The sequence below is a fragment of the Panthera pardus genome, unplaced genomic scaffold (assembly GCF_024362965.1).
Source record: "Panthera pardus isolate Hobbes unplaced genomic scaffold, ASM2436296v1 HiC_scaffold_10, whole genome shotgun sequence".
NCBI classification, from domain to species: domain Eukaryota; kingdom Metazoa; phylum Chordata; class Mammalia; order Carnivora; family Felidae; genus Panthera; species Panthera pardus.
In genome coordinates this window covers 94,621,908-94,646,764 of record NW_026526655.1, presented here as the reverse complement: position 1 = coordinate 94,646,764, position 24,857 = coordinate 94,621,908, and the positions used below count along the sequence as shown (strand labels likewise).

Below are 24,857 nucleotides of genomic sequence, written 5' to 3'. Positions count from 1 at the left end.
TTTGAGAATTATTTGAAAATTAACTGTATTAAAGGGATATGTATTTTTTCTAATCCAGCAAACATTATTTTTAAACATTTACTGTGAGCCAGATACTGAGATACCAAGGATACAATATGATCCCTAGCTTAGTACACTTTGGGATTAGTAGGAGGCTAGATAAGGGAACAGTGGCAGCATTATTGATAAATGGTGTCATGGAAGGCAGCGCTGGGCTTGATTCAAACTCATAGGAGGTGCCTCCTTTTAATCCAGGTCATGTTGGGAAATTGTTTTCAGAAGAGGTACTACCTCACTTGAATCCTGATAGACAGTGAGAATAAACCAGGTCAAGTTGTTTAAAAAGACATTCAAGTCAGAACAAGAGCATTTGTAGAGATGGTAGTGCTTAAATCAAGAATTTAAAACCTGCAAGTATAGCAGCAGAGCGTTGATAATGACAACTTAAGATTTTATAATATACTTGTTTTTTTAAATAGAATTTTAAAATTATAATTGTTTAAAATTCTGCAGTTTTCAAGACTATTATTTACTTGTCATGCTTCTCTTACCACTTGAAGAATAACATACACAGAAGTATTCACCTATAAGCATTTTCCTTTTTAAAAAACTAAAGGTAGTACTAAAACAATGACATTGAAAATTTGAAAACTTATGGAAAATAATTTATACATTGTGTACATATACAGTTAGCATAGGTGGACCCTGTCAGAATGAGATAAAACTAATATAAGATTAACTTACATTTTCAAATCAAAGTTTAGAAAGTAGAATTTTGGCATTTATGGCAAGTGCTTAGTTCTGATAGTTTATTTGTCCAGTACTTTGAAATCTTGCAGTTTCAATTTTTATATCAGACACCTGCCAGATTTGCTCTAAGCCTGTTTAACTTTTTAAAGGGTATTTTATAAAACTGGTTTTTAAAAGATATGTGGCCATGATCAATTTTTGTGGTCTAGTCAAGGTAATTGATCTTAATGATGTGGTCTCTTGGATACTTCTGTCTACCTCCTTATATACTTGTCCTTTATCTTCTAATGGCTGATTTCTGAAACCATCAATAGAGGTTTATTCCCTTTATTGTTACTCCTTATAAAATAAGTAGCCCTGAAAATGATAAAGATGTTAACCTAGGGGACATTTATGCCTAAATGTAAATTTATGAGGTCTTTACTGAGCAGAGGTTTTAATAAGAAGGAATGGTAGGCAGGATAATGAACCTCCCTACATCCTAAAGATGTCTACTTTCATAGGTTACATGGCAAGAAGGGATCAAGGGAGCAGATGGAATTAGGATTGCTAATCATCTGACTTCAAGGTTGGGAGATATGTCCTCGATTATCAGGGTGGGCCCAGTGAAATCACGGGAGTTCTTAAAAGTGGAAAAAAAGCAGAAGAGAGTCAGTGTCTGAGTAGTGTAATATGAGAACTTGGCCTGTATTGCTGGATTTGGAGAAGGCAGCCAGGAGCTAAGGAATGAGGGGAGCCTCTAGAAACTGGGAGGGATAAGGAATGAATTCTCTTTTAGAGCTTCCAAATGGAACACAGTCTTGCTGACAAGTTGATTTTAGTGTGGCGAGACTTTTGTCAGACTTCTGACCTATATAACTGTAAGATAATAAATTTGTTTTAAGCCACTGATTTTGTGTAATTTGTTACAGCAGCAATATGAGAACAATACAAAAAGTGAGAGCATAAATGCTATATGCCTGGGAGGCTCTACTGAGCTTGAAAAATACACTGAAAGTACAGCTGGGTTTAATTCATGATAAATTTTGTCTTTGTGGTTTTGCCTTTGTCTAGTCCAGTGTTTGGACGAACTTCAGCTTCGACCACACTTTAAGGGAATAGCAGCAACAGCACAAAGAAATAGCCCACAATCTTGTAAGTTGTGTAGTTGAGTATTATGATGGCTTTTAAAATATATTTATTGTTGTGATTTTAATGCATTTTTTTAATTGGCTACAGAGAGAGTTATGTGTAAAAGGACCTGATAGTTTTGAGAGAACGGTATTTTAGAATAGCTATAAGGACCCATAAAATATTCTTATTCTTTCAAAAGCTAAAATGTTCTGAAGACTTCTGGTAACAGTGACATGACATAAGTTGGCAGTTCCTCCTCTGCAGAAAAAAAAAGAAAAGAAAAGAAATTGGGAACCATTTTAGAGTACTGGATTGCACAAAGTCAGACAACAAATTGAGAAGCATTTATTTTTGAAAAACTTCTAGAGTTTCAGTTAAGATGGGTGTATCTTCTGGCCCTTTTGCCTGTGACTATTCCTATTACTGCCCTGTTCTCAGTCTGTGTTGGTGAGAACTGGCTTTCCAGTCTAGGCTGGTCATGGAACCATCAGTTCTGTTAGTTGATTCTAGGTGGAGGGCAAAAACCCTGTGGCTCTGCCATCTTAAAAGTAGCAGACTTGAGTGAGTGGATGAGGAAAACCTGTATGTGAACTAGGCCAGGATTGCAGTCCTGGTTCAAAGCAAGTGATGGATTAGTCAGAAATTTAATAGGGAGCTACTGTATGTATGAGAGCTATAGAAGAGTTTGGATACATTCCGCACACATCCCTATATGATAGGGAAACTACAAACATGCAGGGGAGATGCAAGAGAGCCCAAACTTGAGAACTGGGTGCAACTTCAAATACAGCCCCTTTTCCCCCAACAGATCAGTTAGCAGAAAGTGAAAGTCTAATGGTCTCAGGTGTTTGAGCATATTCTGTGCCCAATTACTAGCTTACTACTAAGCTATATTGACAGTCCGTAGCTCCTAGGGAGCCAGGAGAAGAATAAAATGAGTGAATAGAGACATCAGTAGCTAAACATCTTGGGAAAGACAGATTGCACAATTTAAATTTGGACACGTTACTAAATACAAAAAAGAACCTTCAAAAAAGTTAAACAGGACTTGGTTTTATTACAATATATTATCTAATTGTAGTTTTTAACCACAAATTACTAGATATACAAGGCCATACAAGAAAGTGTGACCCGTATGGAAGTAGGAAAAAAGTTAGTAGAAACTATTCTTAGTGGGCCCGGATGTTGGATTGAGCAATAACTTCAAAGCAGTTGTAAACACATTCAAAGAATGAAAAATATGCTACCAATGAGTAAAATAGGAAATCTCAATAAGTAAAAACTAATGAAGAACCAAATGGAAACCCTAGAGTTGAAAAGTATAACTGAAATAAACTTTCATCAGATGAGCTCAAAAGCAGGTCTCAGATGGCAGAAGAAAGAGTTGGTGGATTTGAAAGATTAGTGGAAATTATCTAATCTGAAGAACAGAAAGAAAAAAGATTAGAGAAAAGTGAACAGAACTTCAGAGATCTGTGGGTCGTTGTCAGGTGTTCCAAAGCATACTTGTAATAATAGAGGAGTCCCAGATGAAGAGAAGGGACAGGGAAAAAAAATACTCAAAGAAATAATGGCCAAAAACTTCCCTAGATTCAATGAAAACAAAACAGAACATTTACTTATAGACCCAGGAATCTCAATGAATTGCAAGTGGGATAAACACAGGGAACCACATCTAGACACATTATTGTCAACTTGCTGAAGCCCAAAGCAAAGAGAATCTTGAAAGCAAGACAAAAATGACTCATTATGTACAAAAGAACAATACTGTTTGCAGAGAAAACATTGGAGACCAGAGGGCAGCACAGTGATACATTCAGTTTTGAAAGAAAAAAACACCAGCCAAGAATTCTATATCTAGGAAAACCATCATTAAAAAAAAAAAAAAAGATGAAATAACAACACTGTCATAAAGACAGAATTCATTGCAAGAGACCTACCTAATAGGCAGTATTAAAGGAAAGAGGTGATAGATAACTTGGATCCCCAGGAAGGAATGAAGAGCATTGGAAATACTCCAGTAAATGAAAAGAGATATTCTTTTTTTTTAAATAAAGTTTATTCATTTATTATTTCTGAGAAAGAGAGTACAAGTAGGAGAGGGATAGAGAGAGAAACACACAGAATCCAAAGCAGGCTCCAGGCTCTGAGTTGTCAGCACAGGGCCCGACATGGGGCTCAAACTCATGAACTGTGAGATCATGACCTGAGCTGAGGTCAAATGCTTAAATGACTGAGCCACCCAGGCTCCCCCTAAAGGGATATTCTTTTAATAATAATTTTAAAAACCCTATAAGATTGTTTAAGCCATAATTGTAACACTGCATTGTTGGGTTTATAACATATATGTAACATGTAACGTATATGACAATATTGCACAGAGGAAGAGGGGAGGAAGTGGAGCTATACTGTGTAAAATTGCTAGATTTTACCAGAATTAATCTGAGTAGAATATAAATTAGAAATGAAGATTGCAGTATCCAAGCATCTCTGGGAAGATAAAAGTGAAAAAAGAAACTGTTTATTCATCACCTCCTTTTTCTCAAGTATTTTGTATATGCTAGGTATTTAAATATGCCCAAGAAATTTTTTTATTATTTATCATTAGTGTTTTTGGTGATCCAGTATTTTATGAATATATTCTTTATACTATTTGAAGAGGCTCTGAATATATTTCTTTCTAAAGTAAGAAAGAAATTCTACATGTCAGAGATGTAAAATGGTAGCATTCAAAGTTGACGGTATGTTTTTATGATTTTCCTCTGTAAGATAAGCAATAGGTATATCAGGTACTAGTTAATTATTTGTCATTATTTTCAGTATTTATTGGAGCAAGAATGAAAAATGTATGTTAAAATAGATAAAAATGAGTGATTGTCCTACCTTTTTCTGTTGGAAAATGTGATGCTAAGGCACATTTATATTTAAATTTAGTATTTAGTATATGCATATGTAATCTGTCCGATAAAACAGTTCTATTATTAAAACTTGTCATAGTAGGATTTTTATTTGTGTTTATACATTTGAGCTCCTAATACATTTAAATTACTAGACTAGAAATTGTAGGATATATAAAGATTTATTAATGATTCTTATAATTTTATTCCCCCTTCACTTTTCCCATTCTGTCCTTCGCATCCCTCCTATGTCTACACACACAAAACAAGGGGGCTAAAGCATCTCATACTTACTAATACAAGAAATACAGGATATGTCCATCTGGGTATTTTATGAGTATGTCTGTTCCAACATTTTTTTTTTTTTTTTTTTTTATTTTTGGGACAGAGAGAGACAGAGCATGAACGGGGGAGGGGCAGAGAGAGAGAGGGAGACACAGAATCGGAAACAGGCTCCAGGCTCCGAGCCATCAGCCCAGCGCCTGACGCGGGGCTCAGAGCCTGACGCGGGGCTCGAACTCACGGACCGTGAGATCGTGACCTGGCTGAAGTCGGACGCTTAACCGACTGCGCCACCCAGGCGCCCCTGAGTATGTCTGTTATATGTATATGCATTTTTGTGCTTTCAGTTTGGGAATTTTTTTCATAAATTGGATTTTGCCATACATATGCTGATCTACATTCTTCTCAGCATTTCATGATCACCTTTGTGTCAGTAAATACATACCTAATTTTTTTAAGCTTATTTGTCTTGAGAGTGAGAGAGTGTGAGAGCCTGAGAGTGGGGGAGGGGCAGAGAGAGAGGGAGAGAGAATCCCAAGCAGGCTACGTGCTGTCATTTCATAGCCTGACACGGGGCTCCATTTCACTAACCATGAGATCATGACCTGAGCCGAAATCAAGAGTCAGATGCTCAGAAGCAACTGAGCCACCCAGGCATCTCCCACCCTTTTTCTTAATTTTTATTTTTTTTAATGTTTATTTATTTTTGAGAGAGAGAGAGAGAGAGACTGAGAGTGCCAACAGTGGAGGGACAGAGAGAGAGGGAAACACAGAATCTGAAGCAGGCCCAGGCTCTGAGCTGTCAGCACAGATTGAAATTCTGTAACCATTAAATGACAATTCCACTGGGCCCTGGGCCCTGGTAACCACTATCCTATGTTCTATGTAAGTTGGACTGCTCTTTGTACCTCATATAAGTATAGTCTTACTGTATTCATCCTTTTGTAACTGGCTTATTTCAGTTAGCATCAAGTCTTCAGGGTTCATCTGTGTTGTACCATGTATCAGAATTTGTTTTCCTTTTAATGCCGAGTAATATTTCAGTGTGTGCATACATCACATTTTGTGTATCTGTACATCTACTGACAGGCCTTCAGGTTATTTCTACCTTTTGGCTAATGCATAAGCTGCTGTGGCACGTTTAAGTATCTCTTTGGGTCTGTGCTTTTAATTTTTCTAGGTGTATACCCATATGAGGAATTGCTGGTCACTCTATGTTTAAATTTTTGATGAATCACTGTACTGTTTTCCATAGTGGGTGTACTATTTCACATTCTCATCCATCATGCTCAGTGGTTCTCAATTCCCCATATCCTTGCTAATAACACTTGTTATCTGTTTTGTTTTTTTTTTGCTTGTAAGAGCCATCCTAGTGGGTGTGAAGCCGTATCTCATTGTGGTTTTGATTTACATTCCCCTGATAATTAGTCACGTTGCCCACAGCTTTTCATGTGCTTATATTCCATTTGTATATCTTTTTTGGAGAAATGTTTGTTCAGGTTCTTAGTTCACTTTTTAATCTGGTTGCTTGTTTTTTGTTGTTGGTTTTGCTCACTTTTTAAAACCCCCATTTAAATGTTTGCATACTTGAAGACATCATCTCAGGCTTCAAGTAGGTCTAGTATGGAAAGTAAATCAGTGGTATATATTCATCTTTCAAAGATAATGCTAGTAAATTTTAAAACATATTAGAATTCGGAGAAGAGAACATATTTAATGGAATGACAGGATGGTATTTGAGGTAAATCTTCAAAAAAGTATCAGTCAGATACTGATAAAATGAGGGGAAACATTCCAGTTAGAGTAAACAAAGTCATAGAGGACACAAGTGAGTTTATTGCAGATATACAGGAAGCGGTTCAGTTTGGCTTATTTATTGTTATTGGGAGTGTACAATGGAACAGTTTGTATGTGGAGAGGGAGAAGATAGTTAGGCAGCAGCTATCAGTGTTAAAGATACAGATGTTCTTTTACCCAGCAACTTACGGGAGGTTAGCCCACAGTTACAATTGTAGACATAGACAGTGAGTGGTAATATTGTTGCAACCACATAAAACTGGAGACAGAGTACTTGATCAGTAGGGGATTAGCATTTGAAAAGGAGGTACAGAAACTGTATTTAGTATAATCTCATTTGAGGGTAGGGTGAGTACATGGACATAATATTTCTGAAAGAGTAAGTAAGAACTGTTGACTGGGTGCACAGTATGGGTGATGGCATGTGGGGAAATGCTCACCTGTTTTGTTTTCTTTCTTACAAGGACATTAAAAAAAAGAGAAAAGTATATTTTTAAAGACCTTTAGAGCTTAGACGTCACAGCTCTGGGTTCTTTCCAGTATTGAATGCTGCTTCTGCATATCTACTTTTGATTTCAGGAGTAGGAGGGTGGAGGGAAGGTGAAAAGATGAAATGAATTTTTGTCATCCAAACAAGAAACAGATTATGGGTTGGACTATTTTTATTTTGTAATCTTTATCACTGGGGGACTTCTTGAGAATGTTCATAAAAATAAGCATTCACAACTCTACATATCCAGAGTTAAAATAAATTAGGCAAATGAGTAATCCCTTTCATAAATTACTTTATTTAAAAAAAAGTCATTAAACGGGTGCCTGGGTGGCTCAGTTGGTTAAGCGTCTGACTTGGGCTCAGGTAATGATTGCATAGTTTGTGGGTTCTAGCTTGTGGTTCTCGCTCTCCCTCTCTCTGTCTGCCTCTCCCCTGCTCGCTCTGTCTTTCAAATAAATAAACTTAAAAAAATTAACATAAAAAAGCCATTAAATAAAAATACATTGAGGAGTGAATAGAACAGAAGTTTTCAGTGGGCAAAATCACTAACTTGACCTTATATTTTTATAAAGTTTGACCACAAATTTGTATAAAGGACTTGACAACTAAGTGAGAAGTTTTCATTTTTCATAGCAAGATATTGTAGCAAGAGTAAGTGATTCTCTGATATTTCGTGATGCCTATCTAATATGTGTTACTGAGTAAAAGAATACAAGAAATCGTTAATTAGGATACTTGAATAAACCATGTCCTCACACTTAGCACAACTACATGATGGCTGATTCCCTACCATTTAGGGAATTTATCAAACTTTATCTTTTCACACCAGTGGACTTAATGTTATCAGCTAATTAAAACAAGCTTTAAGTCTTGGAAAATTTTAAGGCAAAACTGTTAATGTTCTTTTTGTGTGTGTGTATGAATTCTGCAAACTGCTTTTAATTTGTCAAGAATAAAGAGGAAATAGGTGAATAATGGAAGTGTTTTGCTAAATGAAGGAAATTCATGTTATTGTCAGTTGCCATTAAAAAAAGAGAGAGAGAAACACCTGTAGTTCAGATGTGACTTGCTAAACTTCCTTCAGGGAAATTTTTTCAAGTTTTTAAATAACAAATGTTTGTACTCTGAAGTTTTCCTTGTTTAATAGCAGTGATTCTTTTTTTTTTTTTTTTTTTTTTAAGGTATGGATTGCGGGAGTTTGTGGTGATTGCCCCTGCTGCAAACCATGATGCAGTTCTCAGTGAATCTAAGTGCAATCTTCTTCTGAGTTCTGTGTCTATTGCTTTGGGAAACACTGGCTGGTAGGTGGACATTTTGAAATATATAGACAATGAGTTAAAGACTATTTTTAATTATAATTTATGAAGGAAGAAGTTTACTAAGTATTAGATTTTTTTAAAAAATGATCATTAGGGTTCCTACTTGTTCGTTATTGTGTTGGAATATCTTATGGAAGAACAAACTCAAAACCGTTAGTGAGTGCATTTCTAAAGGGAAATTTACTGAAATATTCAATGAATATTTGAAATGAAAAGTAAATTGTACTATTTTTGTGTTTTACTTCCAAATGTTTAGTTTATTTAAACTTTTTTGTTACAAAATCTAATTTTAAAACTTGAAAACAGAGCATTGCCTCGTTTAGCCTCAGCTGAGAATGTCCATGTCAAGTGACTCAAATTTTTTGCTGCTCTGTGCATGTCTACAAATGACTGAAAGTGCCAAGAGTATTGATTTTGAGGTACAAATAAATTTTAGGGAATAGGCTTATTTGCAAAGATGCAAATCTGAATAATGAGTACTGGCTCTATTTTCAAATGATAAAGTAAAAAATATTTCAGCTACTAATGTTGGTTTAATTTATATTTTCATACCTGTGAATCATATTTTATTTTGCCTTTGAAAGGCTAATATGATAGTGATACCAACAGGCCTGACCCCACGGAGGGTCCCTCAGGACCAACCAAGAGGATCCTTGGCTGTGTGTGGAATTAAAGGCATAGAGAGAGTGAAAGTACAGACAGAATGTCTGGGAGACTCAAGATAGGAGGGAGTTTGTCTTTGCTTGGGGTCTGGGGATTTTTATCGAGGATTGTGATCTGGTATACATGTCCTCTCTGGCATCCAGGAACTGGTTAGAACAAAGAGGAGGGCCCAGGTGTTAGTCCTTGGAGCCAGGGGTCGTTGGCATGGAGATATCTAGTGGTGGTGGTCTGGAATATGCATATGATAGCTTTGTCTGGTCATTTTCACCTAGTCCTTCCTTAGATGATATCTGTTCTAACGAAATCGAAATCGTTAACTCCTTGTCTCTTACAAGGAGGACAAACTGTTTGCATTCTGAAGCACATGTAAAGTGGAGGCGCAGGTCCTAGCAAGAATGGAAACAGGAAAAGGAGCAAAAAGCAGATTTTTATGGAGTCCTTCAATATCCATATCTCAATTGATCGCTTTTATTCAAGAAAATTTTCATTCTGCCTGTTTTGACTTTCAGCTATTTTAAAACAATTTTCTGACTCAAAAGTGCCACTAGATGATAGTTTCTTTAGCTTATTAGTTTAAGGAGAAAAGGAACTAATAGTTTTTAGTATGAGGAGAAAAGGAACTAATAGTGTCTCTGTTAATGTAAGTATGATGAGTGATTCTTGCTTAGTGTTTTTAAATATTTGAGATTAAAATAATATAATGGGGAAATTTTTAGATTTAGGATTACTCAGTGTTTAATGAACTTAAAGTCTATTCCTATTGAATTTTGTCCTACAGCCAGGTGCCACTCTTTGTGCAAATTCATCACAAATGGCGAAGAATGTATGTGGGCGAATGTCAGGGTCATGGTGTCCGAACTGATTTTGAAATGGTTCATCTTCGGAAAGTGCCAAATCAGTACACTCATTTATCAGGCCTGCTAGATATCTTCAAATCAAAGATTGTGAGTTTGCATTGATATTATCATTCTTATCTGGGATCCAGATAAAAGTAGCAGTTTGGTAATTTTATTGAGTATGTAGAAACATTTTTCTATAATACTAACAATGTAATTACTTGGAAGAAAGATATAATGATTACATAAATTATTACGTATGTTTAAAGAAATAGTATCCAATTAGATTTTTAGTGTACTAATGCTAAAGAACAGTTAATCAAAGTAATTTTGTTGTCGTTAATATTTATTTACTGTGTTATTGCTTTCTGCTCCTTCTCCTTTAATAGTACTACAGTTGTTGACCCTTGAACATTGCGGGAGTTGGGGCCTAACACCCCACCTCCCACGTGCACAAAAATCCACTTACAACTTTTGACTCTCCCAAACTTAATTACTAACAGCCTGCTGTTGACTAGAAGCTTCACCAGTAACATAACACACTTGATTGACACATATTTTATGTATGATATGTATTGTATATCATATTCTTACAATAAAGTAAGCTGGAGAAAAAAAATGTTATTATTAAGAAAATTGTAAGGAAGAGAAAATACATTTATAGTACTAAACTGTAAAAACCTCATCTTTAAGTGGACCTACACAGTTCAAACCTATGTTCATGGGTCAACTGTTGCCAACCTCCTCAGATGAGTGTGTTTGGAACTTTGAGGTCCTTGAGGTCTCAACACTTTGGATTCTAAATTGCCTTCCCCCCCCACCCCCTGAATGTTCATTTTATTTGATTTTTAAAATTAATCTGGCTTATGTTTTATGACAGAGAAATAAGGCTAAATGGGAGTACTTAGTACATCCTTGGTGTTGTATAAAAACACTATCACAGAGATATGGAAGACTTGCTTGTGTTACTCTGGGGAAAGAAAATTGGGGCTTAAGTTGAGGAGCTGTTAAAGAGCAAAACCAGATGAGGAAATGGTGGATCGGGTCATCTACTTAGAGAAATATTCCCTTTAAGTGCTTAAGTTACATCCATCTCACTGAAGTGATCATACTTTACTAACAAATTGATATCAGGCATCTCTTGGTATGATACCTTGAATAGGATATATTATCACCTCTGTTGCATTCCTGCCTAAAATGTCTAACATAAGTCATAACATCTGGGAGCAATCTCATGTTTCCAAAATTAGCCATATTTTGCAAAATTACTGGCCTAGACTCTTAAAAAAAAGTCAGTATCATGACTGCCAAAACAAAGATTGGGAGCTGTTTAAAAAAAATTTTTTTTTAATATTTATTTTTGACAGCAAGAGAGAGTGCGAGCAAGGGAGGGGGTAGAGAGAGGGAGACACAGAATCTGAAGCAGGCTCTATGCTCTGAGCTGTCAGCTTGGAGCCCAACACAGGGCTCGAACCCACGAACTGCAAGATTATGACCGTAGCCAGTCAAATGCTTAACCAACTGGGCCACCCAGGCACCACGTGGCAGCTGTTTAAATTAAGGGAGACTAAAACGACCTAAGAGCTAAATGCAATGCATAATCCTTGACTGGATCCTTGTCCAAAACAAAATAGCCAAAAAGAATATTATTGGGACAGTTTTAATATGGACTATATATTAGAAAATACATAGTCCATATTAAAATTGCCAGTTTTCTTAATCAGCTCATCACATCATCTGACAACTTCCACAAAACTCACTCGTCTACATATGAAACGTCTCTCAAAATTAATTTTTTTAAAAGTAGGCTCCATGCATAATGTGGGGCTTCAACTCATGAACCTGAGATCATGAGTTGCATTCTCTACCAACTGAACCAGCCAGGGGCCCATCAAAATTGATTTGATAGGAGTAGAACTTAAAATAGTTGAGAACTGTTTTGGGTAGTTTAGATGTTTTACATAGTTAAAGCTACCCAATATGTGATTCTTCTGTAGTAACTCTAAAGCTGTTTTTATAAAAATTACTCTTTAACATCTGCTTCGAATGCTTCAGGGCACTCACCCTACCCTGAAAATTTATTTCATTTTAACATAGTTCTGATTTATTAGAAAAGACTTCCTTCAGGTAAGCAGAGCCGGAGGGGCAGTTTTGCCTTTTGGAGTACCTAAAATTTAAATTTGAATTCTGCCATAATCCTCTAAATATTTGAAAACTTACACTATGGTCTTTTTTTCATTTAGACATTCTTCCTTCTTTCAGATGTTCTCTTTTTTTTAAATTAATTTTTAATTTTTATTTTTGAGAGAGGGAGAGAGAGACAGAGTGTCAGTGGGGGAGGGCAGAGAAAGAGGGAGACACAGGATCTGAAGTAAGCTCCAGGCTCTGAGCTGTCAGCATAGAGCCCGATGCAGGGCTCAAACTCACACATCGCAAGATCATGACCTGGGCCGAATTCGGATGCTTAGCCAACTGAGCCACCCAGGCACCCTCTGATGTTCTTTATATTTCATGGTTTTATACTCTTGATGGTTCATTTGGATATTTGTCTCTTTTAGAACTACATTTCTTCATTTTAAAAAAAAAAAATTTTAACGTGTATTTATTTTTGAGAGCACGAGAGAGAGACAGAATGAGCAGGGGAGGGGCAGAGAGAGAGGGAGACACAGAATCCAAAGCAGGCACCAGGCTCTGGGCTGTCAGCTCAGAGCCTGACGCAGGACTCAAACTCGCGGACCACGAGATCATGACCTGAGCCGAAGTCAGACACTCAACATACTGAGCCACCCAGGCACCCCCATTTCTTCATGTTTTATGGAAATTTTCTTTGCAGGTGCATTTAGAATGAATGTTATATCTAAAATTTTTAACTTTTTCTCCCATCCTCTCTTGTGGTTCTATAATTTTGTGGTTGCTCCCTACATGTAGAAAATTTCAGAATTGGGTCTTGAAATGGTGTTTGGAGCCTCTTGCTCTGAGGTGTTATTAGGGGTATTGCATACCTGGTCCTGGAATCACTGGATTGCTTGCTCAGGTTATGAGAGCGGTCACTGACCACCCCACCCCCCAACCCCCCATAGTAACTCTCCCCAGCCCATAACTTTCAGCAAAACTACCGTACCAAGCAGGTATGCTCTGCCACAGTGTCTGCCTTAAGCACAGTCTTGCAGTGCACTCACTCTGGACTGAGTTGAACTTGTGGTTCCACTTAATGCAGTCTGTAATCCTAGGCTGTCACTGCCTACTTCCACACCTGGAACTCAGCAGGCATATGCCTTGAAACTTTGGATTTTCTGCAGCTTTCTAGGACCCACAAAGATATTTATGTCATATTTGATCCTAGCTATTTCTTTCTGGTTATCACTTTCTGTATTTATCTATGTTGCTATGTAACTGGAGCAGAGGTTATGTGTCAAGGCAACTTTGTTATGGTTTCTAGACCATTTGTACCTTATTACAGGTGAACACTCAGTTAATATCTGGACTTGACTAAAAAGTTTATTATTCCTAAACAACCAGAATCTTACCTTGCTTGGCAAGGACACAGCAGCCCAAAACTAAATTATCTTTTTTGGGCAGCCACTTTACATTGTGACTTTAGATTGAGTTTGTATTCCATTAAAGCTACTAGTGACATTTATAGATGTTGCTGAGCTAAATGTCTCTTATTCTTCCTGATCAGCAGTATCAGGAACACCTGGTACCTGGTTAAATATGTAGAATAGCCTTGAATCTATATTTTCACATGTTCCCTAGGTGATTCCTATGTATATTTGAATCCTATTCCACATTAATGTAGGTTAACCATTATTAAGGGAAGCAGAGCTTATAGGATGTTTGGATGATATTAATTTTCATGATTAAAAAAAATTTTTTTTAATGTTTATTTGTTTTTGAGAGAGACAGTATGAGCCAGGGAATAGAGAGAGATGGGACAAAAAGTTCAAAGCACGTTCGAGGCTCTAAGCTGTCAGCACAGAGTCCGGTGCAAGGCTCAAACCCATGAGCTGTGACGTCATGACCTGAGCCAAAGTCAGATGCTTAACCAACTGAGCCACCCAGGCGCCCCTAATTTTCATGATTTTTAGTGAATGTAAACATGAATCTAAACTTTCTATTAACTGATTGATTAATACAATCTATTTTGCATGAGTGACCATTTGTCTTAGTCTAAAATTATGGTTAAATATTCCAAGACTGGCTTTAATTTGGGTTTATTTTCATTTAAAAGAAAGAGAAGGCATCATCTCCTCAATCCTGGTCTTATACTTGTAATAGTTTCACCTTAATTTAAAAAAAATTGGTAACATTTTTTTCACATTCATTATTGCTGAACAGAATAAGAAATTATATTTGTATAATTAAAATTGTTAATATTTTGAAGGAGCATTTATTTTGTTTCCAGGTAGTTATTTATTTATTTAAGTTCATTTACTTTTGAGAGAGATCTGCACACAAGCTGGAAAGGGGCAGAGAGAGAAGGGGAGAGAGAATCCCAAGCAGGCCCAGCTAGGGTTAGATCTCAGGAACTGTGAGTTCATGACCTGAGCCTGACCTGAGCTGGACTCTACTGACTGAGCCACCCAAGCACCCCAAACAACTCTCTGGCATTGTTTTTAAAACACTTTGTTTAAAGTTACACAATGTTGTCTTTGCATTTATTTTCTAGGGATGTCCTTTAACTCCTTTGCCTCCTGTTAGTATTGCTATTCGCTTTACCTATGTACTTCAGGATTGGCAGCAGTATTTTTGGCCTCAGCAACCTCCAGGTGAGATAATTTAGAGCTATATTTAACTTACTGAATATAAATGGAAAGAAAATATATTCAGAAATTAAACTTATTTAATAGTATGTTTCAAGTGTTTTAAATTGGAAATATTTGTAATTCATTCTAAATGTAGTATTGCTGATTTAATTACCTTTATAATTTTGTTTCTCTTAGAAAAAGCTCTGAAGTTTGCTCTAGAGACAGCATTACTCTATATGTGACGATCTGTCTTTGAAAGCTAATATTATTTATAAAGCATCCCCCTGCTGTGGAACATCATGTGCTGCAAATTAGTATGTAGTGAATGATTAAACTGTCTGTTTTTAGAATATAATAACGGAAGCCACCCTCATAAGCTGAGAGCCTTATGGAAAATAGAGTTTGAAGAAGAGTGCTAAATAAGAAAAGCAGGAAAGAGAAAAAAAATGGGTATATACACATATACTTACAAAGAGCTCTAGAATATTTAACTTGCATTTGATGTAATTAAAATCAGTTTACCTCTTATTCATAAGTGGTATATACCAATAGACTGATTCATTTAGTAATCATTAATTATTAGCTGGTTGTGTCTGGGTTGCAGGTATAAACAAGACATTACCTAAGTTCTAGAAAAGTTCACCCTGGTGGACATATAGCCTTAATAATTAAGTGAGGATTTGGCTCCTGGGTGTTTCTCTCATATATAAGTGTAATTATATTCAAGTATTTCTCATAAGAAATTTAACACAAACTTATAAATAATTATAAGTATTTTAGCAGCCTGAAAACATTTTCTAGTCTACTCCCCCCTGCTGAGAAAAATAAATTAGAATAAAACAGTATTTCTTTATTATTTTTGTTCCAAGTAGTTGGTTATTTATAGGATGGAAAGTTGGTAGTCTTGGGATGTTAGAATTAATGTAGTATATCCTCAGACTTTGGTAGTTATATATGCTGCTAGTACCTTATTTATGTACTGCATAATAATTTGAAACTCTGATGTGACAATGAAAGAACTGCATCTAAACTGCAGCAAAGGGAAATAAAAGCTAAGCTGAGAGTAAATTATAAGAAAGACGCAAATGTTTGTTTTGGTAATTTTCGTTCCCAGACAGCAATACCCTCTAGGCAATTTGTAGCCACTTTCTAGGTGAAAGTTTCAATTCCTGCCTTCCTTTTCCTTTTTTCAAAGTCTGCTCTATTATTAGTCAATTTTAAATATTTCCCAAGATAGTATAGTCTGTTGATGATCTAAGAGGAAGCCCAAGATCCAGAATGTTAGCATTATAATTTTGGTTGCCAAAAAGGACTTTGTTAATGTTTACTTGCCAGTTTAAAAAAAATTTTTTTTAATGTTTATTTATTTGAGTGAGAGAGAGAGAGAGAGAGAGACAGAGAGTGAGCAGGGGAAGGGCAGAGAGAGGGAGACACAGAATCCAAAGCAAACTCTAGGCTCTGAGCTGTCAAAACTTAGCCTGACGCAGGGCTCAAACTCGTGAGCCTTCAAGCCGTGAGATCATAACCTGAGATGAAGTCAGACACTTAACCCACTGAGCCACCCAGGCGCCTCTCTTGCCAGTTTTTTTTAATGGGGAGGACCAATATATTTATCTTACTCCTCAGTGAATTGAAGGCCATATAAATTTTTAACATTTTCTCATATTAAGGGAAGGAAAGAATTTGAACATGTAATACGGACCAGACATTGTGCTTGGCATTGTATATGTTATTTCATGTAATTATCGTTTATCTATGAGACAGGTATTATCTTTCTTGGAGAACATATGTAACTTAGAGAACATAGGCAACTGGCCCAAGGTCACAAGTGATAAAGTTTGCTTTCAAACATTGGTCAAACTCCACATCCCATGATCCTTTCATTCCATAGTGTTGCTTCTGAGTTTAATTGAATTAAGACTATTGTACAGTTATGGTACAAAATTTTTAGCTTATTTATAAAATATGCTTATTATACATTGTGAAGCTCTTAAAAATTCACATCTTATAATAAAGCTAGTCATTGTAATCTTTATTATAAGTATTTGTTAGTTGGAAAAATGGAATGAAACTGACTTGAGAAAATTTACTGAATCAAGTAATTGAGCCATATTTAATGATTAATTTAGTTAGGTGACAGGTAATCGTCAAACATGATTTTAGCAAAACTGGGGAATATTCATAACAATAGAATTTAATTTGAGGAATTTCCAGTGTAGTACGAATAATGAAAAGCAGCCATCTGAATTATTTCAAAGAGAAATAAAGCCTTTTGATGTCTTTTAGAAGTGTTTATTACCTCTTTAAAAGGGGTGGAGCTAAGGGGAGTGATTTACCCTCTAAATTCTCCTCTCATCTCAGATACTGTTTATAACAGAAAGGAAATTCTTTGCTAAACTTCAAGTATTTCCATGTACTATCAACTGAAATAAAAATTTATTAATGATAACTAATTTGCTCTACAGAAATTATTGACAGCAAAACTGATGAATGTAGGTTGGTAATTAAATTTTTAAATACTTGGATAATCTTTTTTATAGATAATATTAATCACATTTTTAGAAAATGCAAAAAAAATTACAGATTAATGTTCTCTCAAGCAATATTTAAGGAATATTTCAAAAGGATAAAATGTAGAATGCATGGCTTGAATTAAACACTGTATAAATAGGAATTAAAGGTGTTCTTTTTTTTTAATTTTTTTTTTTTTAACATTTATTTATTTTTGAGACAGAGAGAGACAGAGCATGAGCAGGGGAGGGTCAGAGAGAGAGGGAGACACAGATTCCGAAACGGGCTCCAGGCTCTGAGCTGTCAGCCCAGAGCCTGATGCGGGGCTTGAACTCATAGACCGCGAGATCATGACCTGAGCCGAAGTCGGACGCCCAACCGACTGAGCCACCCAGGCGCCCCAAGGTGTTCTTTTATTGTAACATTCTAGGGGGAAGTCTTTAACTAGGCTGCTCTCTACATATATGCTATTGACATAGGCACATTTAAATCTATGATCTCCCAAAGAGCTAACTTAATTAAATATTTATTTCTTCATTTCTTGCTGAATAATGGAATATTATTTCTTTTGTTTAGATATAGATGCCCTTGTAGGAGGAGAAGTTGGAGGCCTGGAGTTTGGCAAGTTACCATTTGGTGCCTGTGAAGATCCTATAAGGTGGGAGTTTCAATATATCATTTGAATTAAGGAATTTACTGTTTATATTAATACTGATTTTACTGTGCTTTGTAATACCATAGCCTTTTGGAATGAGTATAGTACCGGAAACAGATCTACATCTAACAATCTGCCCATCTGCTTTTTTTCTCTGTCACTGAAGAAATAAAAGAGGCTTGGGGCGCCTGAGTGGCTCAATTGGTTAAGCGTCCAATTCTTGATTTCAGCTCAGGTCATGATCTCATGGTTTGTGAGTTGGAGCCCTGTGTCAGGCCCTATGCTGACAGCGCAGAGCCTGCTTGGGATTCTCTGTCTCTTTCTCTGCCCCTCCCCTGCTTGCTTGCTCTCTCTCAAAATAAATAAATAAAAAAATTTCTTAAAAGAGGCTTTAAAATATTACATAAAATGTGTATGATACCATTTATTGATTATTCCTTATAGAAGTGATTCTTGGCCTACTTTTTGGTAAACATTTTATATATTGAAAAGCACAGAGAAGATCATATATAACAAACTTTCACCTATTCATCACTGAGAATTAACAAGTGTTTACATTTTCCCTGACCACATTTTCCAGATGTACAAGTTGAGCCCTAACTAAGAGCTACAAAGTGACCTCTAGGTTACCCAACTGCTTTTCTAGAAGAGCCACTGAAATTTAAGAAAATTTTATATAAGAAAATGTAAGACTTGGAAAATTTAATCACTGAGAGTAAAATATTTGGAGAATATAAACAGTGCTGATTTAGAAACTGTTTTATTTAGTTAAACTATATGCTTAGTTAAAAAATCTATATGCACACATACATACTTTTTTTTTGTATCCAAAATGTGTTTATTGGGATGGTTTTCCCCTCATGATGATTTAGCGTGGTTTTAGTGCTGCTTCAGTCTGAAGGAGCACGCTTCTCTAAGCCTTGCTTTTCCTCCTGTAGGCTGGCAAAGGACAGTGGAGCGGCCAACACACAAAACTGTGCGTGGCTACAGATGGTGGTGATTTTATAGCATTGTGGGTGCTTCTTGTTCATGAAGTAGGAATTGGAGCTTTGCACCAGGCGCTTCTTCTTGTGCTTCCTCTTTTCCTCTTGCAGGGAGGGATTGAGGAGATTCTTTGTGAGGGGCATGTTGTTGCGGGGGAGATTGTCACATCCGCACAGGCGCATACATACATTGTTAGTACTCTTGCATAGAGGTAGAAATGATAATACTTTTAATTTAAAATCACTCAAGAGAGAAGATAAAATAAGTATCTTTTGTAATTGATACTTACATGTGTCAGACACTATGCTGAATTAGGAAGATATAGTAGATAAAACAGTTTTTGGTTTCTTGGCATTTATAGTCTGATTGGAGGAAATAGACAAAATAATCACATAAATGTACAACTATAAGCAGTGAAGGAAAGGGACAAGATGTAAGAATAGTGAAATGAGCTAGTTCGGATTGGGATGCCATCAGGAAAGTGTTCTCAAAGGAAGCATCTCAGGGAGGATTTAGCTGGCACAGAGAGAGAATGACCATTCCTGGTAGAATGAAGAGCTTGTGTAAAGGGCCTTGATGCAGGAGAGTTCAGTCAGTTTACTGGAGGAAACTCCAGTTTCTTAGGAAACTATGCCATCATGGCATAGTGAGCAAGGGAGAAATGGTATATTTGTGGCCCTCCAACAGGTTCATTCATTTAGATTTTGCTAGAGAAAATTATAGGGAGAGAGAATAAAATTGACTTGATCATGAAAATGTGAAGGAATTATTTATTAAATATTTCTTCTTAATTTTAAATCACGAGGAACCATCAGAGAAACAGGTGATTGAAGAAGAATACAAAAATAATTCGGGGGTAAGGTGGTATATATGGTAGGCCATTTAAATCACACGGTGATTAGCAAATACTGTGGGCACTATGCTTTTGCAAAGAATGGTGGAAGAGGTGGAAGAGGAAATGAGGCTTTTTTTTTAGTGTCCTCTCCCTGTCAGAGAAACTGTTTTATAGTTAGAAGGAAAGGAGAGGACTTAGTCATAAAAGCTTAGGAACTGAATCTGAGGTGAATGCCTAAAATTATTTCAGGGCTTAGAGTTTTAAACTTACCATTCATATCCTCTAATATCATACACTGTCTAGTCATTTTTTTTAACCTTAGAATTTTATTCTATTATGAAAGTAATAAATTTATGCTCAGTAAGGAAAATTTAGAAAACATGTAAAAACAAAAAAAAAAGGCAAAAATCATGTGTTTACCAGTCAAGTTTCTTGGTTGTAAACTGTAGTAGTCAACTCTGACTAACTCAAGCAAAAAATCAACTTACTGAGGAAGTATTTGATAACACAGAGGTTTAATTAGGACCCTTATAGGACCCAGCTCAAAATAGTCTCGAGCCAAGGGTGGCTTGTTGTCCAGTTATTAACTGAGATTATATTACATAGTTGTGGAATTCTGGCCCTGTTATCACATTGAATTCTAAAATATAGGGTACAGACTGGAGTTGCCAGTCGGTTGAGCACCACTAAAGATCAGAGAAATAAAAGTAATTGACTCTTTTGGCTTCTTTATTCTCCAAATTTGACTCTCCAAGAAGTGGGTTCAGAATCTAGACAGGAATTAAAATACTCACTAAATTCATAATCCCACTACTTATAGGTGGTCATTGATGACAGCTTGGTCTCTGCAAGACCACTCTCAGGTTCACTGATTTGCTTGGAGGACTCACACCATTTAGTTGTGCTCATGGCTATGGTGTATTACATTGAAAAGATACAATACAAAAAGCAGCAGAGGAAAAAGGCACATAGGGTGAGGTCCAGAGCAAGCCAGGGACAAGCTTCCTTTCCCAGTGTAGTCACACAAGACACTTAATTCTCCTAGCAGTGAATTGTGACAATGTGTGTGAAAGGCTGTCTACCAGAGAAGCGGATTGGACCCTCTGTGTATGGTGTGTTTATGTGGGGATGGTCACGCAGGCACCTTCTCCATGTACCAGAAGGAAAGCAGGTGTTCAGCATAAACCATAGTTTTGCACCAGTAGTTTAGACACAGTGAGCCACTCCTGTCAAGGAATGGTAGGAACCCTCCCAAAATCCAAGTTCCCAATGTCAAGCCAAGGGAGAACTTTGCAGGTTCTCCTTTTCTAAGTATTAGGCCTGCTACGATAACTCTCTTTTTGCATAGTATGTTTGTATATTTTATAAATATATGTCATCCTTTATATTTTTTGTGGCTTGTATTCTTTATAATTTTATGTGAAAACTTTTTGAAACTTAATATTTATATATATGAAGAGGTCAGCAAACTGTGACCTGTGGATCAAATCTGACCATTAGCCTGTTTTTGTATAGCCAATGAACTAAGAATAGTTTTTAAATTTTTTAGTGTTTTTAAAGAAAAAACAAGAATATAACAGAGACTGCATGGTTCCAAAAGCCTACAATATTTGCCCTTTGGTCCTTTGTAGAAAAAGTTTGTTAACCTTTGATCTATAAAATGATTTTTTCAAAATTGAGTTACAATTCATGTATCATAAAATTCACCATATAAAGTGTACAGTTGTGTGGTTTGTAGTGTTTACAGATTTGTGTAATCATCTCTTTCTAATTCCACAATACTTTTATCACCCCCAAAAAGAGACCCTTCACCTCTTAACTTTGATCCTCTCAATCTCCCAGACCCTCCAGCTCTAGGCAGATACAGTCTACCTTGCCTCTTCTGGACATTGCATATAAATTGTGTTATGCAGATGTGGCCTTAAGTGTCTGACTTCTTTCACTGAGCAATATGTTTTTGAGGTTCATCCATATTATAACATGAGTCAGTATTTCATTGCTTTTTATTGGTGTATAATATGTCATTGTATGGGTGATAATGCATTTTTTATCCATTGATCAGCTGATAGATATTTGGGTTATTTATATTTTTGGCTACTATATATAGCATGTGGTTTTACTTATTTATGTATGTATTTATTTATTTATAGTTTACATCTAAGTTAGCATATAGTGCAACAATGATTTCAGGGGTAGATTCCTTAATGCCCCTTACCCATTTAGCCCATCCCCCCTCCAACAACCCTTCCAGTAACCGTCTGTTCTCCATATTTAAGAGTCTCTTATGTTTTGTCCCCCTCCCTGTTTTTATATTATTTTTGCTTCCCTTTACTTGCGTTCATCTGTTATGTCTTCAAGTCCTCATATGAGTGAAGTCATATGATATTTGTCTTTCTCTGACTAATTTTGCTTAGCATAAATACCCTCTAGTTCCATCCACGTAGTTGCAAATGGCAGTATTTCATTCTTTTTGATTGCCGAGAAATACTCCATTGTGTGTGTGTGTGTGTCTGTGTGTGTGTGTGTGTGTGTGTGTGTATATATATACACACACACACCACATCTTCTTTATCCATTCATCCATCAGTGGACATTTGGGCTCTTTCCATACTTTGTCTATTGTTGATAGAGCTGCTATAAACATTGAGGTGCATGTGCCCCTTGGAAACACTATACCTGTATCCCTTGGATAAATACCTAGTAGTGCAATTGCTGGGTCATGGGGTAGTTCTATTTTTAATTTTTTGAGGAACCTCCATACTGTTTTCCAGAGTGGCTGCACCAGTTTGCATTCCCACCAACAATGCAAAAGAGATCCTCTGTCTCCACATCCTCGCCAACATCTGTTGTTGCCTGAGTTGTTAATGTAAGCCATTCTGACAGGTGTGAGGTGGTATCTCATTGTGGTTTTGATTTGTATTTCCCTGATGATGAGTGATGTTGAGCATTTTTTCATGTGTCAGTTGGCCATCTGGATGTCTTTGGAGAAATGTCTATTCGTGTCTTTTGCCCATTTCTTCACTGGATTATTTGTTTTTTGGGTGTTGAGTGTGATGAGTTCTTTATAGCTTTTGGATACTGACCCTTTATCTGATATGTCATTTGCAAATATTTTCTCCCATTCCATCGGTTGCCTTTTAGTTTTGCTGATTGTTTGCTTTGCTGTGCAGAAGCTTTTTATTTTGATGAGGTCTCATAGTTCAGTTTTGCTTTTGTTTCCCTTGCCTCCAGAGGCGTGTTGAGTAAGAAATTGCTGTGGCCAAGATCAAAGAGGTTTTTGCCTGCTTTCTCCTCGAGGATTTTGATGGCTTCCTGTCTTACATTTAGGTCTTTCATCCATTTTGAGTTTATTTTTGTGTATGGTTTAAGAGAGTGGTCCAGGTTCATTCTTCTGCATGTCACTGTCCAGTTTTCCAACACCGCTTGCTGAAGAGACTGTCTTTATTCCATTGGATATTTTTTCCTGCTTTGTCAAAGATTAGTTGGCCATACATTTGTGGGTCCATTTCCGGTTTCTCTATTCTGTTCCATTGATCTGAGTGTTTGTTTTTGTGCCAGTACCATACTTGGCACAATCTTGATGATTACAGCTTTGTATTACAGCTTGAAGTCTGGGATTGTGATGCCTCCTGTTTTGGTTTTCTTTTTCAAGATTGTTTGGCTATTTGGGGTCTTTTCTGGTTCCATAAAATTTTAGGATTGTTTGTTCTAGCTCTGTGAAGAATGCTGGTATTTTGATAGGTATTGCATTGAATATGTAGGTTGCTTTGGGTAGGATTGACATTTTAACAACATTTGTTCTTCCTATCCAGGAGTGTGGAATATTTTTCCATTTTTTTGTGTCTTTGATTTCTTTCATAAGCTTTCTATAGTTTCTGAAAACTATAGTTTTCTGTATTTTTTTTTTAATTTGTTTTGAGAGAGAGAGAGAGAGAGAGAGAGAGTCCCAACTGACTCCACACCGTTAGCGCAGAGCCCATAGTGGTACTGTACTTGAACCCACCAACTGTGAGATCACAACCTGAGCCAAGATCAAGAGTTGGATGCTTAACTGACTGAACCACCTAGGCACCCCTAGCATGTTCTTTTTTTAAAAAGTTATTTTAATGTTTATTTATTTTTGAGAGAGACACAGCATGAGTGGGGGGAAGAGTAGATAGAGGAAGACACAGATCGCAAGCAGGCTTCAGGCTCTGAGCTGTCAGCACAGAGCCCAACGCAGGGCTGGAATTCACAAACTGTGAGATCATGACCAGAGCTGAAGTTGGACACTTAACCAACTGAACCCACCCAGGTGCCCCTAGCATGTGTTTTTAATATCTGTAAGATAGTAACTTCATATGGGTGTGCTAACTAAACTAGTTGTCTCCTGTTTTACGGTAGTGTAAGTAGCACCACTTTTAACCTAATTATATGTGCATTTCTGTTTATTTACTTAGGATACATTTCTAGAAATAGAATTGCTGAGTCAGAGAATATACATACAATATCAAAGCTTTTGGTTATATTTTATGTTTTATTTTAGTGAACTCCATTTAGCAACTACATGGCCTCACCTGACTGAAGGTATCATTGTGGATAATGATGTTTATTCGTAAGTATTTAAGAGTTATTATATTGAGTATTATATTTATTCAGTAGAATAAATTAACTGCCAGGTGGTTAGCAACTTTCCTTTTTCTTTATATCAGCTTCTGATAAGGTTAGTTGATTTTTCTACTTTAAAGATTGCTTTTTAGACTGATTAAATATGTATTAGAGATGTGTCTTAAGCTGCTGACTTTGGGGATGTGATCTTTAGCTTAGGGATAATGAAGAATCTTTTTTTTTAAAGTTTTTATTTTAATTCCAGTTAACATATATATTAGTTTCAAGTTTAAATATAGTAATTCAACACTTCCATACATGACCTATGCTCATCACAAGTATACTTCTTAATTCCCACTGCCTATTTAACTCCCCCTCCGCCCAAAC

The 24,857-nt window shown here is 36.4% G+C and overlaps 1 protein-coding gene and 1 pseudogene across 5 annotated transcripts in view; one reads left to right on the top strand and one right to left on the bottom strand.

Moving 5' to 3' along the window:
• The window catches only part of RAB3GAP1 (RAB3 GTPase activating protein catalytic subunit 1), a 112,663-nt gene that overhangs the window by 42,985 nt on the left and 44,821 nt on the right, over positions 1-24,857 (top strand). For all 5 annotated transcript variants that reach the window (XM_019454592.2, XM_019454583.2, XM_019454600.2 and 2 more), the window contains 5 exons: positions 8,514-8,633; positions 10,093-10,258; positions 14,820-14,919; positions 17,986-18,067; positions 24,409-24,477. In XM_019454592.2, coding sequence (XP_019310137.1) covers positions 8,514-8,633; positions 10,093-10,258; positions 14,820-14,919; positions 17,986-18,067; positions 24,409-24,477 — 537 coding nt within the window. The remainder of the gene's footprint in view (positions 1-8,513; positions 8,634-10,092; positions 10,259-14,819; positions 14,920-17,985; positions 18,068-24,408; positions 24,478-24,857) is intronic.
• On the bottom strand, positions 18,944-19,191 carry LOC109270201 (40S ribosomal protein S27-like; annotated as a pseudogene).